The sequence below is a fragment of the Orbicella franksi genome, chromosome 14 (genome assembly GCF_964199315.1).
Source record: "Orbicella franksi chromosome 14, jaOrbFran1.1, whole genome shotgun sequence".
Lineage (NCBI taxonomy): Eukaryota > Metazoa > Cnidaria > Anthozoa > Scleractinia > Merulinidae > Orbicella > Orbicella franksi.
The window spans coordinates 17,011,723-17,026,702 of record NC_138158.1 but is presented as its reverse complement, the minus strand read 5'-3'; the positions used below and the strand labels follow the sequence as shown (position 1 = coordinate 17,026,702).

At 39.7% G+C, this 14,980-nt stretch overlaps 3 protein-coding genes across 3 annotated transcripts in view; 2 read left to right on the top strand and 1 right to left on the bottom strand.

Annotated features, from left to right (window-relative positions):
- Positions 1-14,980, top strand: part of LOC145468667 (neogenin-like) — a 114,450-nt gene that overhangs the window by 68,724 nt on the left and 30,746 nt on the right. The gene's annotated exons all lie outside the window — the stretch shown is intronic.
- On the top strand, positions 231-5,310 carry LOC145467357 (protein FAM151A-like). The gene is made up of 2 exons (XM_081450907.1): positions 231-1,995; positions 2,642-5,310. Exons 1-2 carry the CDS (start codon positions 1,965-1,967, stop codon positions 4,165-4,167), a joined length of 1,557 nt encoding a protein of 518 aa, XP_081307033.1. The 5' UTR covers positions 231-1,964; the 3' UTR covers positions 4,168-5,310.
- Positions 9,546-12,364, bottom strand: LOC145467443 (uncharacterized). The gene is made up of 2 exons (XM_081450997.1): positions 11,323-12,364; positions 9,546-9,659 (listed from the first exon to the last, which is right to left on the bottom strand). The coding sequence occupies exons 1-2, from the start codon at positions 11,911-11,913 to the stop codon at positions 9,546-9,548; spliced, it is 705 nt and encodes a 234-aa protein (XP_081307123.1). The 5' UTR covers positions 11,914-12,364.

Sequence of the window (14,980 nt, the reverse complement as noted above, 5' to 3'; positions counted from 1 at the left end):
TAAGCTTATCTCACAAGTGTGAACTAGACTTTAGCCACAGAATGCTGGTTTTCCTCTCCTCAGTTATAAGGTAATACAAAGAAGTAATCATGGAATGTGAAAGTTTATATGGTAACTGAAAAGCTCCCCGAACTATGTATTTATTTGCAATTAACTTAGCTAAACATACGGGGTTTTTTTTTCTGAAAACTAGTACACATTTTCGCAAGGTCAACCACAAAGTTTCACTTTGTTCGACTGAAGGTCAGTTTCTTCAAGCCTTACAATTAGGAAAGTAAATAACATTTGAGGCAGTTTACGCCTTTCTTACGAAAGCGATATCAGAAAAATAATCATATTTAATTCCACAGTGATTGGGAGTTTGTCTGAGAACACTATTTTGCTATCAGCCGATAAGGGATTGTACACGCGAACCTCTCGACAACGGCCACCTTGGGTACAGAGGAAAGTAACCGTTGTAGAAAGGTTGCCGTTATGGGAAGATAGGAGCGTGATATGACACCTCACACGCGAAGTAGGAATCAAGCCTAGTTGCCTTATATAATAAAAAAAACAGAGTTTGTTAGGAACCGTTCGTCAGTCGTTAATTAAATTGCCGTTGTTGAGAGGTTATTTGTCAGGTAAGACGCGCTTTAACGGTTGCCGTGGCCGTGGTAGAGAGGTGCATAATTCGTCTGGATGACCTTGCGGGTAAGTTGCTTTAAGTGCGACCGATTATGCGTCTTAGTGCAAAGACAGGCACAAGACAAATTGTGCGTCGAGACGAGCTACCTGCTTACATGCGTCTTAAACTAGGAAGAGACTAATTCTGTATTCGCTTAAGTTGGCTCAAAACAGTTTCCAGCACTTAGATTTTGATGGGTCGTTATAACCACTCTTTATCACTTGATGCTACAATCATGGTATCAAAAAACTGCCCAATCATTGGTGAACACGTTGTTATTATTTTCGTGACGCAATATGTTACCATAGCAACAGTATGATCTTCTAAAAACACCCTTGATTACATACATATACAGCTCTAGGGGCTTATAATTCAAAAACGGCACGGTGAAACTTTTTTATACTATCAACATTTAATAAGCATGATGAGTAATTAAGGGTGTTTTTAGAAGGTCATACCGTTGCTATGGTAGCCTATTGAGGCACGAAAATGATAACAACGTGTTCACCAATGATTGGGCAGTTTTTTGATACCATGATTGTAGCATCTAGTGATAAAGAGTGGTTATAACGACCTATCAAAATCTAAGTGTTAGAACCTGTTTTGAGCTACCTTAAATGGATCAATCGTCTGTGTGTATAAAAGATGAACATCGGATGAATCTCTTGTTCGGACGGTTAATTAAATATTGGAATTTTATGGATCGGTAAAAGCGCACTGTAGTTATGTGAAAGGAATGCCATTTTCTATTGAAAGTATGTGACAGGGCTACCATTTCTGTCGAAATATAAATGGGTATGGGTTTTGACCTCGGGGCGGGGCTTCCCTATAGATAACTTTTTTAGTAGTCCCCCTCCGACATTTCGATGTCTAAAAAAGCTGGCTTATCAGAAACCCAATTTGAATTACACAAATTATACAAACCCTTCCTCAAAAGAAGTAGAAAAATATGTTTCCCTCTATCATTGTGATCGAAAACTGGACTATCACCTCTACCTCCTTCGTTTTATCTCTTCTTGCGATTGAGTTTACTGTGGTGCGTCTATCTTCATCTGCTAAGACTCTGCCGCGTCTGAAGAAACGAATGGTATCGTCATTTAAGAAAGGGATATTTAGAGGGCTGATTTCCCCAAAGAAAGGTTGTCTTCACCGAGATATTTTTCTCCAGGCCTCTTCTCTGGTCCATTAGAAAAAGACAGTTTCCTAGGAAACGTCAGATATGGTAAATGATTGAATAACGTGGTGGAGAGCCACAAGGTGGTCACGACATCTCGAAACAGCATCGTATATTTCTCGCAAAATGAGATACGTGCTGATTGGAATAGCTCTTGGTAAGTTTAGAAACTTCTCTTTTATCCAAAGCTATCGAGATTCTGGGACAGCTATCATCTTGGGTATCTACGTGGTTCGTTATTTGCGAAGTCGATTTAAGCTAGATGACTTTGCTCGGTCTATTCGCACGCGCACGTAAGCTCAGTAATTGCAAGTTGTGAGGTTTTCAACCTCTTTTCGCTGTTAATTGAATGGCAGTTCAGTTATTGTCGATGTGTAAGTTTTCTAAATACAGCATGAGTATTTGCTCTTAACTGAATTCGCTAAACACGCCATGTAATTCATATTATGATGCTTTTGAGCAGTATTGATTAAATATTCATCTTTGTGGAATCCGTGCGTCATATAATATTCATAGAAATATTGTTATGATTAAGTGAGGCCTAGTTCACACTTGCGACATAACGTAACGACAAAAACGACATAACGCTATATAAATAGTAGCTTGTGTCGCATTGTGAACATCGACATACAAGCATAAGGAAAAGATCAGGTTTTCTCCTTATCATGCTGTTATGTTGCTATTATGTTGTTATGTTCATGTCGTTACGTCGCCAGCGTGAACTACGCCGCCTTAGCGTAAATAAGAAAGTCCTTTAGTTGACCCACTTTTCACTCACGTATTTCCCATGTCGTCTTCTTCAGGATTGCTAAATCCATCAGCTATAGGTCAAGAAAGTAAACTTTGCAAACCCATTCATCACCAAGACGCACGAGATGACATTCTGGCCTTCTTTGGAGTGCGAGACGCTCTTGACATCACTTGGTTGCACGCAGTTAATTCACCGGAGAAATTGGAACAGGGCTTGTTAGGAGACATTATGATGCTAGAGGCAGATGTCTTGATGCGGAACAACATTGTGAATGGAACTCCTGTAATGGCACATCCCCCAGACGTGGACAGCAACTTAACATTACACGGCTTCTTGACACAAACAACGAATTCGACAAAAGGAATCAAGTTGGACTTCAAGACCATCGAGGTGGTGGAACCTTCCCTGAAGATGGTTCAGAACATCACGTTCGGGCAAGAGGTCAAAACCCCGATTTGGCTCAATGCAGACATCTTGCCCGGTCCCTGCTACGATAAGGTGTGCGTTCCGGTCGACCACGCTAGATTCTTGTCTCTCTGCAAAAGGTACTTCCCTAATGGAACTCTTTCAATTAGTTGGACAACTGGGAAAAATATGACAGCCCCAGAAAACTTCTACAACTGGTCTCAAGTGCTTCCTATGGGGCAACTTGTCTCTCAGATCGCTCAGCCTATCACCTTTCCTGTCCGTGCTAATCTTGTTCAAAGGTCTTGGGAACAGTTTCACTGGTTGCTCGACCTATCAGAGACATTCACCATAACCATCTGGTCTTCCACTACGGATAATCCAGATGTCCGAGACCTGGTTGCACTACGGTATAATGTTTCTGACAAGAGGAGAATCTACTATGACCTTCCACCGGATCAGGAGAAAGCGTTTAAAGACGCGCTGGCAGCAAGTTCTGACAGAAGCAAAGGTGATAGTGAAAGTTTCCCCTGGAAAGCCACCGCTAACAAGGATTGCAAAGATGTGCTAACTGGTCATAACAGTGTGATGTTTTCGGGAGATGGTGGTCAAGTTGTATCTGAAAAAGTCCTGTACAAGGTGTCAGCTCGTGAATTTTCACAAATTGTTGGCCAAGTTTCCTTCATCAAGACTGGTGGAGAAGACGGCGAAAGAAGTGTCAGCATCACATTGCATGTGAAAGACGCAACAGGCACGGCAATAGATTCAAATCCTCTTGTCACACTGGTGCTTCATAGCAGCGGCGACGTCCAGTTCTCTTTAACCAATGGGGATGTCAAGCAGGGATCCATTCAGAGCGAAACCGGTGTCTTCAAATTCGTGATCGTAGAGAGTTCGTCCGACGGCAGGCAGAGGTCTTTCAGTTGTGACATTACTGCGCAAGACAACGAGGAAGATAAAGTTTCCGTTTCCTTGACAACAGAGAGCGAGCCAGTAGGAGGGTACGCCCTAATCAGGGTAGGGGCACAGTCAGATGCGATTCTAGTGCAGGATGTTAGCACTGCGCTTGCAATGCCAGAGACTGCAGGAGGGAACCCTGGACGTGTTCAGTGCTGGTTTCAAATATTTGTAGTTATTTTGTCAGCGTTATTTTGCATGTTGTTGCAGATGTGAACTAACGTGTTTTGCGTAGTTAATCTGCGCTTTCTCTAAATATTCTGAGATCTTTTTGTTAGCTTTTAGGAGTTGACCAGGCGGGGTCTCAGCCACTTACTAGTGTGGTAGATGTTGCCACCGAGACCAACATTGAATTATTAAACATTGGACAACGGGACACAATGCAGCTAATAAGATGATAATGCCGCGTTTAGATACGAAAGAAACAGTCCAGGTTTCCAGCGAGGTACTAGCTTTTTTCATAATTATTCCTCTAAGGCTCGGAGCCAAGTTAACCAAAATGTTAAAGTATGAAAATAGGCCTATTGTACCAGAAGATATTCGTCAGAGTTTCTACTCTGAAATTTTACACATTCGGCAGTTCGAGGTTGTGTTGTTGTTGTTGTTGTTGTTGTTGTTGTTGTTGTTGTTGTTTAAGCGTGTTTCAGGTGTGGGTTTAAGTAAGAGCAACGTTTGTAGGTTTCTTTGATTCGTGCAGATCCAACTTGAGAACTTGCTCTTCTCAAGCGCCTGCCAGCTGCGGAAATTCCTTCGTGACAGTGTTGCAAATTTGAAACTGAACCGAATACACTTTCAAATTGTCTTCACCTCGGAAAGTTTACAGAGAAGCCAAAAACTAATAAAATTTTAGTAATGTGACCGTTGAACCGAAATTTTCGGAAAGAGCTTATTATACAATTCCTTGCGTAGTGTTCAGGCCGTTGAACAGAAGTGAGGCTAGATTTGACTTTGTTATTATACAAACCTCGATACTCAGTATCGTGCTAACTAGTTTTTGATCTCATAACATACTAACTAAGGTGAACCAAAATCTGGCCCTCATGCCAAGGTTTTTACATTTTACAGAACTGTAAAATAGCCTATTCCGCGAAAAAAAATTAAATTGAGGGCGTCCAATGTTTGTGATCGGAAAAGAGGAAAGACAAACTGGTAACCTACGTTAGATAACGGCCTAAAACAGAAGTAAAGAACGTGCTATAAGTGTAGATGCGATGCGATTAAAGTATTCAGTGTTCGTCATTCGATGGAGCGGTATGTAATCTACCTTACATACATACCTTGACATTGTTAAGTGGCTGACAGTAGGATCGCTTAAATAATGTTATTATAAATCAGCCTTTACAAGGCATGGTTGTTGCATTTCTGGCTTCTGGCTGTTTCAATAATCGGATGCTTTCAGTCTTGAGACAAAAGAATTAACGAGCACAAATGGTTAACTCTGATCAAGTCCAATTAAATATACTTCATCGGTGTCGGCGATGAACTCTGATTTCTTTTGCATAAAGAGTAGTTTATTGGTGCTAACCCCTCCCTTCTTCCACCCCACACTTTTTCTCTTTTTTAAATGTGAAGTGTTCTGTTTGTAACTTAATGGTTAAAAATAAGATTTCCTTACCTCTTTAAGCATTTCTGGAGTCCGTCTTTACTGCTAAATAATTCCTAATCAATTTCTTCGTGTTCAAGGCAAGCTGATCGATGCCTTACTCCACTCCAGATTTGAGATTTGAGAAGGGCAATAAAATTCAATTCTTTCTGCCACTTTCTTTGACAATATCATACTTGCATTTTAACAGAAATACAACATTTCAGAGGAAATTATGCTTCGTACAGGTACAACGAAAGTACAGAATACAGAAGCCGCGTGGAGTCCGGAGCTTGGGCAGTGCCTCAAACATTTCCAGCCGTGAGAGGTCTGGGTCAAACGATGCTTTGCATTCAACCAAAATCTCAAATGGTAAACTCAACAAGGAGCTATTTCTCAGAAAGAATAGTGTTTCGTTTCCGGAAAGATATTCATTCAAAGTCTGAGAAAGGCTGGGGTTTTGATATCTTGTGCATGAGAATTCCCGGGGTGAGGGGTATATGTGCTTTTAATGCGCCGCCTTGCACCGCACTGATCTGCCCATTTGCTAGAGCCTGAGCTTTTTCGTCCAGGTGAGGTTTAGTACAGAACCTATTGTAAAACAGAAAGGGCTAATTAATTTAAGTTGACTACACATGTATCAGTTATTACAGTCAACGCGCTTCGAAATGTATTTACTTGTGATACTTCACTCTGACTCTACCCTAAGGGAGGAGGGATGCTCCCTTATATCTACTATATAGGTATGGCCAGCGTCAGAGGGACATGTTTTTTTAAGACATTTTAGTCAGTAGAGTATCGATCTTGGTCATTTTGGTCTCAAACTTGGTATGGTTTTTGCAAGCAAGCTAGTCTTGAATTAGGTATGTTTTTTAGGAGAAGCTACTTTTTTCATCATTATCGGTAAGACCAGCAACTAAAGCCATTCACAATACCTTTAACATCATTCTGAACTAGAGAACTACGGCAGGTCTGAAACAGGGTATTAATTTAAGGCTCAGGCCATAAATAGGTTAGAAAAATCACAGACTTTGGTCTTAAATAGGGTAAGTGCTTTGGGAAGCGGGCCGCACAGCCCCACCAAATTTTCAGAAATTCAAAGTATTGTGTGTGAGGCTAAATAAAGCTAAGAGGCAAAAGCATTTGACGCATAATATTTCCATTTCTGTGCCAGGCAGTCTTGGTTCGAATGGATGCGGCACCTTACGTTTCGTTGTTAGTGACGCAGTATATTTAACAAATGGTAAACGCCATAGCGTGTACTATTGAGTTATGGATGCACGCGGGAGGTTGCTAAGCACGAAAGAAGCGTGAGAGTCGCACGAGGCGATAGTCGAGTGCGACTCTAGCTTCTTGAGTGCTTAGCAAACCACCCAAGTGCATCCATAACTCAATAGTGCACGCTATGGCGTTTACCATTTGTTTTATAACATAACATTGAGACATTGGAACAACAGAAGTCCTTTTATTGAGCTACATCACAAAAAAATGTTCGTGTAGTCTTACATGACAAGAGAAAACAAGCGCGCGAAAATTCATTCATGACAACCGACTGCATACCAGTAACTCGATAAAGTTTCATCTTCACACAACTGTGAAGACAGTTTCGCATTTCTGGCAAAAGAACGTCGGCCATTACTTTGGAAACAATGTCTGTCAAAAGATTTGCTTTGTAAACATTAGCATACACGTCAGCAGCGTACACCCATGGGAAAATAGTAGACGCTAAATTAACCAATCAGAGCGCGCGCTTTGCTTTAGTTATGTTATAATTTCTTTTCAAAAAGGACGCCTCATGTGTGACGACAGTTGTGCAATTATTCCTCCACTTTGGCTTGAATACTGAGTTATGAAGCTAAAATACAAATGCTATCGGTTTTTTCATGGAGACCAGCTCTTGAAATGCCGCGGTATGTCGAAATACAAATTTTCTTATTTTTAAAAGCGCGCTCTTTGAAGTAAAGCTACTGGAATTGTGGCGGAAATTCGAGAAATTCAACTAAATCTGGAAAATGTAGACACCTACGATATCAAGAAAACCTCATAAAAAAGCCATATTATACCAACGTTAATTAAACTACAATATGATGAATTAGTTACGTTCCACAATATATCGTATCTGTTGTATCGTCCAAACGCACCAAGTGCGTGTTCTTTTCTCGTAAACAGCCACAGAAAAGGGGCGGGATTGTTATTCCTGACAAGTGTTCTGTTTGACCAAAATTATGTCGCCGTAGTTGTCATCTTAATCACATTTAAATCAAGCACGTAAACAGATATCTTCGTTTCTCTAGAACACATCGTTTCAGTAAGACTTAGCAACATTTAAGTCGCCAATTATTGCTACCTGCATGACATTTTAATTTCGTTTTCTTTCCGTGACACGACATAAAATTTAGTTTCGAGAAGTTATTTTTGCTGAACATGTTTACCTTGTGAATTGCAAGCGTTCACCCTGATAACATTCATACTCACTATGTCAATAAATCACTCTGAAACGAAAAACAGTACCATTTCTTTGTTGAACTAAACAAAACAAAAGGGACAAATGGTATGGAAATTTTCCGGGAAAAGTTCCAGAAAACCCGGAAATTGATGAATTTCCGTAAAGCGAATCATTCAACCGAAAATTCCGAAATTTCCAGAGTGCAGATGGAACTGAAATTTCCAGGAAACCTTTTTTCGAAAATTTGGGTATACCTCAGGAGGTTGCCCTCTTTTAAGTGCAAACAAGACAAGTGCGATTTCATCCTGGTCACTGTGCCTAGTTGAGATTTTCACTCCATTACGAAAACTTGCCCCAATATCATGAAAACAATGAAACATCCCTTGCGGGGTAGTGCATGCATAGTTTTTACCATTTAATAGACTAAGGAGGCTCTTTTATCGCTGCCTCTATGTTTACAAGTGCGGTAATGGAATAACTTCCCACAGTATCCTGAGAACTGCTAAGAAACAACAGTGTACATAATTACAGTACACGCAACAAAGACGATCTTAAACTTCCATCTGTAAAACGAAATTGGGGATAGGAAAGAACTTGTTACCATGTCTTCAAAGATTGGGAAAATTTAGATAGTGATTTAAGAAACTCGTGTACCATATCTGATTTTAAATGTAAATTTCTGGAATCATTCTCAGTTATGTAATTTCTTTTTCTTTCTGCATTATTTTAGTTCTAGAACATATTTTATTCCTTTATTTATGTGATTACTGATATATTTAGAACATGACCTCTCTGTATATCACAGGTAGGTGAGTGAGCTTCCTGTAACAAATATTATTATTATTATTATTATTTAACATTTAATATTTAATATTTATTATTATTATTATTATTATTATTTCAAAACTAACAAGAACTTTATTAAAATCTCCTCAGAACACCTATTTACAAATCTTCACAAATTCCACTATCATAGACTAAAATTTTGATGAAAATAAAATATCATGAGATCCTAAAATACTAATTAACAAACTCATGCTATCATCGACTTTCTAAAATTGGTGGACACATGCCCGGTTGGCGTTTAAACAACAGAATTTCATTATTATCATAATATGATAACAATAATAATAAGAGAAAAAACACTATTCATGTACTAAAGATTTATATGATAACAAAGTATGAAACTGTAAAATGTGCTATTTAGGCTGGGTCGCATCGTTGAGCCACGTGTATTTTTAGGTTATTAATCACACTTGTACGGAAAAAAGTCTTTTATAGAAACTGATCTGATAGAGTTTGCATGTGTTAAGATCTACCAAATTTGTCAAATACTTTATACATTAAATTATAGATGGAGAAGGTGAAGTTTTTTCTGCATTCTGGCAAGATTCAAAAATGGCGGATGATTTCACTCTGTTCACTCTACGAAACTCGAGATCTGGGCAGAAAAAGCCGTACAGATCTGAGATCGCAGTAAGAAGATTCCGTTTAAGGCTAGTCTTACCCACAAAAGAAGCGAGTTCTGACTTGGTTCTATAGAAGTGTAAATTCTGTGCGTGAAACTTATATTTCCTTCTCTCTCACTCCGTTCGTACGAAGGAAAATCATTTTCCTTCTCCAGAACGCTGAAGCATAACACAAATACACAAGACTGTAAGGCAGGCAGAGTGAGAGCACCTGCCCGACGATGCTTGAATTCATTTCACACTAAGCTAGGCAAATAAGTACAAACAATGTGAGGAGGGGAAAACTGGCTACATCTTTACGACTGAAAAAGCCTAAGTAGGAAAATATTTAGTTAGTTGTAACCTACTTTCCAGAGAATCTTTAACATACATATTCTTAGCTTTCTCTGATTTCCATCGCCCGTGAAGCATTAATAACCTACCAGAAGCACCTGATTTCATAAGATTGTCTGCTATAAAGGTAGCACCGCCTGATCTAAGGCATGAGTACTATAGGGGATGGAGTTAATCCCTATAGCTGAAAGCGATTCTTTAATTAGCTCTCTACACCTAGTATAACTTAGTCTCCTAGGGCCTAGAGTATACAAATTGCCCTTCTTGACAAATTTAAGGGTTCTAAAAATGTGAGCAGATGAACTTAGATCAATACTTGCTGCTGAAAAATAACGGGCTAATAATGAATGAGGACATGCAAGACCACCACTTTTAGAAATAAACACAATATTGCCTTGCTTATATTGATCAGTTTTGCTATGCTTAACATTAATCTCTAGATGATCATCAAAAACTACAATATCCGAAGCCTGTATATCCAAAAGCTCATTAACCCTGAAGAGGCCATAAAAGCCTAAAACAAAAATTAATGCTGTACGTAAACCACTAAGATTACAGCCTTCATAAGCAAACTTAATACAAATTCGACGTATCATATCAGGAGTAATAGGCTCCTTTTTTCTGACTGGTCTGCTAAATATACGTTTACTAGCCTCCAGAATGTTGCGAGATAGTGCAGAATCAACTGGATTACCTTGTATCCCGTATGGAATGAGATCATGGACCCATTTTAACGCACAAAACGCCGACAAAACAACAGCATATGATTTTTTGGTTTCGTGATGATTAGACGGGTATTCAGATATAAGTAAACTATCATAAGGCAAAACCAATCTTAGGCCTCTGGACTTCATATAAAGACAGAAAAGCCTGCATTGAGCGACATACTTTTTAACAGAAGAATTAGCCTTAGACGATAAAACTTGCTTCAGCATTAAACGCCTTTTGGCAACACAGGTCCGTCCCCAAGAAGTGGCTTCAGTCAAATCCTTAATGATATCTTCGAAACATCCGACCGCATCATCATGTTCAAATAGTTGACTGTCGCTCGTCTGGTCTGTGGGATTGCTCTCCGGATGTACTGCCTGAGCCAAGTCTGGTTGTGTTTCTGTAATTCCCGAATCCAGGACCGTCGCTGAGCCTCCCGCAACTTGAACTCCAATGACCTCTCTTTCCGCATCTGAAGCAGATGTCTGCTGGAGAAGGCATTCTACGGCCTGAAAAACGAAAAAACAAAGAACGCACAGCAGAAAGCCTTCACTAAAGAAAAAATAAAAACGTGGAAAAAATAAACAAAACAAACAAGAAAACTACAAGGAGCGTCGAGTAGTGTCGCACTTGATGAATATATCAACCTATTCACTCCTTATATATATTCCAACTGGAGTCTCGAGAGACTCCACGTGCTAACACAAGATTTGTTAGCATAAATCACATGCGTGCTCACGCTGAACTTCCGAAGGAAAATACATTTTCCTTCTTCAGAACGCTGAAGCATAACACAAATACACAAGACTGTAAGGCAGGCAGAGTGAGAGCACCTGCCTGCCACGTTGAAAAAACAAAGAAAGGGCAAGGAGCATACCTCGAAAAAGAGACCGGTCGTCAGCAGCACGAGAAGTATGAGCGCTGAGGGGAGTCTTATTCTTCTCGGATTTCTTAAAAGCATTTTGCTTCTTCTTCTTCAAAGCCCTCTCCTGCGCCTTCCTGATCCTCTTCTCGTCGTCCGAATCACTAGCTAACTCCTCCGCCTCGTATTCCTTCACCGCAAGCCAACCTGCTTCGCTCTTGTCTGCCAGTTTTATGATCTTCTGACGATGTCGCAAACTTTTTCTTAAGTCCTCAACCTTTTCAGCAGCTTTGTCGACGTCGCGCAAGCCAAGAAAATTAGCGGCTTCGTCTACCGTCGCCTGAAGTTCGGAGTTAAACAGGAACTGGTCTTTGTTGCCTTGGAACTTAAGCTTGCCGGCCTCAGACGCTCTTTGCAATTTTCCAGTTTCACTTGACGATTGCGAGCTTAATCCCGACGAGAGATTTTCAATCTTGTGGTCAAGGTACGTGTTAAAACGTTCGAAAACGTCCTCTGTAGCAGACTCTTTAGGGTTCTTCGAAATTTCGGGACTCGAGGGCATCTCAAACACGATGAAACAAACAAGAAAACTACAAGCACCGTCGAGTAGTGTCGCACTTGATGAATATATCGACCTATTCACTCCTTATATATATTCCAACTGGAGTCTCGAGAGACTCCACGTGCTAACACAAGATGTGTTAGCATAAATCACATGCGTGCTCACGCTGAACTTCCGAAGGAAAATACATATTCAGATCGTTAACACGAGCGCCACAAAACGAGCTTGAGTACCCAGACCTCCTCGGCCAAAGCTACTACATTAGCCGCTGTTCCGAAAATGAACCCTGTTCCGAGAATGAAAATTTTAGGAAATTACTGAGCAAATTGAGATAGGCTTTCACTTCGTGCAAATCATGCTAACCAGAAAAAAATATATTTGTTTCATTACGGCGTAGAAACAAAGTCCGTTGATTGATCGATTTAATAAACCTTTGATCAACTTAATAAACCTTCCACGGCTTTTCCCTGTAGAGTATATGAAACGCCTTTTAAACCATTTTATTAAAGGTTTTCGTAGTTAAGGAGCCATTGCGTCTAAAATAAATATATTTGCTGGATTACGCTCGTAGAAGTGTTGTTGCACTCTCATAGCAACAATATAATTGATTCTTTATGACTGCGACCATTTATTCCTTTGTAAATTGTACAAAAAACCTTTCGGCGAACTAACTTTTGGTCGATCGGGGCGAATCGACTTTTTCGGGGACGACACGACTTTGAGTTGGGGCGAAATAGTTCGGTTCGGTTCGGTTCCGATACGGCGGCCAGTGTAAAATGGGGTTAACGGGCTTACACGACTAATACGGTTCGTGACATTTGTACATTTACCGTTCTCTTCTCGGTCTCTCGACCTTTCTTTGTTTCAAACGTGTTTATGAAGGGTACTTTATGTCGTGTTATTAGGGCCCGGCTGTTTGATTAGAACTGTTCGCAAGAAAAGTATGTTGCTTCTATTCACGGATGTCATATTTATCATTTATCTTCGCCCGATTTTCCTTCGGAGACTACCGTAGCTTTACTTCGAGAAAGAACACCTTGATTTGCAGGTCGATAGCTGTCGACCTCCTGAGTAGGTTTTAGCACGCTTCGCGGAAGGAGTATCTCCAGTCGGCGATCTACATGCGATGCGCCCCAATTAACTGAATACCTGACCAGGTAGAGTTTGGTACGCCCAGATTTGTGCTTAATTGATGATACCTGGCTTCGGAATTTTAACGAGGAGTATTCACATAGTCCCTGGGATAACGTATGCTTTCTTTTTGATAGCCGAGTATATGTCAATTTACAGAGATTTTATGGTGCCTCGAGTATGTCAATTTACAGCGATTTAATGGTGCCCCGAGTATGTCAATTTACAGTGATTTTATGGTGCCCCGAGTATGTCAATTTACACAGAGTTTATGGTGCCCCGAGTATGTCAATTTACAGAGATTTTATGGTGCCCCGTGTATGTCAAGTTACAGAGATTTTACATGATAGGGCTAAACGCGTAAAATCTTTGTAAACGGTAAATTCACAAACATTCTTAGAAGATTTTGTTAAGTCGGTAAATTATGAGTTCTTTCCTCTTATTCTAGCCGGTACCATTTACAAACATTTTACAAATATTTTTAAATTAACAAAACTAAAAACTAAACAAAATCTTTGCAAAATAAATTTACACGCATTTTGTTTTTAAGCGGGATAAGTGACCAAGTCTGTAAATTCAGGATCTACAGACATTTCATAAAGTCTGTAAATGGTCAAATTTTCCAGTCAGTGATTCGAGTTAGGCATGAATTAAATTTATTTATGGACACTGAACGCTAAAAATCTCTCTTTCTCAACCCTTTATGATTTTCCTTTCTCGTTATGTTAGTATGTATTTTTTTGTCTAAAAGCAGCTTGGTTGATTTTTTTTCTCGTCACAATTACCCAACCCCACTCCCCTTAGTAGATCATTTTGCATAGCTTGAACAACCTGCCATCCAACCATCCAGTCTGCCTGAGGAGCACCTCGCGTCGGACAGCAGCATTTCCTCTCAAAAATAGGTAATATAATTTTTCACGTTGTTATTGTAAGATAGTTTTGTGCTGGTATGTAAATTCGTTGGTATGCAGGTTACGTAATTATGCTAAGAAGTTAAGAAGCTGTCTCTGTAAAAACCGACCACTGATTTTACTTCGAAAATTCGATTTTTCTCATAAGCTGGGATTTTGAAGCCCTTACCTAGTCAATTACTAAAATGAGTTTAATCTGATTAAAAATTCTAATTGAAGTTTTCTAGGATTAATTGAAGTTCGGTCCGCTCGACACAAGTTACGTGTTTGCCCAAAGTGAAAAAATAGCACGTATTGCCGGCGCTGCAAAAAAAAAAATAGTATTCGCTCAAAAGTCCCAATTCTTTTTTCAACCATAGAAATATCATAGCAGTTTGTTTAGCCATGCTGCAGTTATAATTCAACGTTGTTCCTTCAACGGTTAAAAGAAGATTTTCTACCCGTTAAATCGAGTTTTGAAGCAAACGCGAAAATAGCTCTACTTTGAAGGCATGTTTTAAAAATGTGGCACCTGCTTGAAACCGCTGAAGTACATGAATAGAAAGTATAAATGTCCCTTAATTTAAAACAATAATAAAATTTGTCTGCCCACTAGGTTTTCAAAACTAAGGACCGCTTAAAGTTCAGGAAATTTGGAAAATATTCCAGCGAGTAACCAACACACTCGCCTTCTTAAAGTGCTCCGATAAATTCACGTAAATCTCTAACCTGGCTTCAAGGTTAAAGTTTTGGTCCTTTGCAGCGATCCTTGAAACCTAAGTAGCATTAAAACTGCCACCTTTTCCTTCCAGCTGTAGGTTTGTATATAAAGTACATTTATACGTTCCTCATCTGTGTCGAGCGTGACGATCACATACTTCGATGTTCTTTGTATTACTGACCATTGTTTTCCTCGAAGCCGGTTTAATCATGTAGAGTCCTCTTGAAAGGTTTGCACTCTTTTGGACAACTCTCGGCACACATACATGTATGAACAGTAAACGGTGATCCGGGGAGCCAAGGAAGGACTGACAAATGCCACGGCC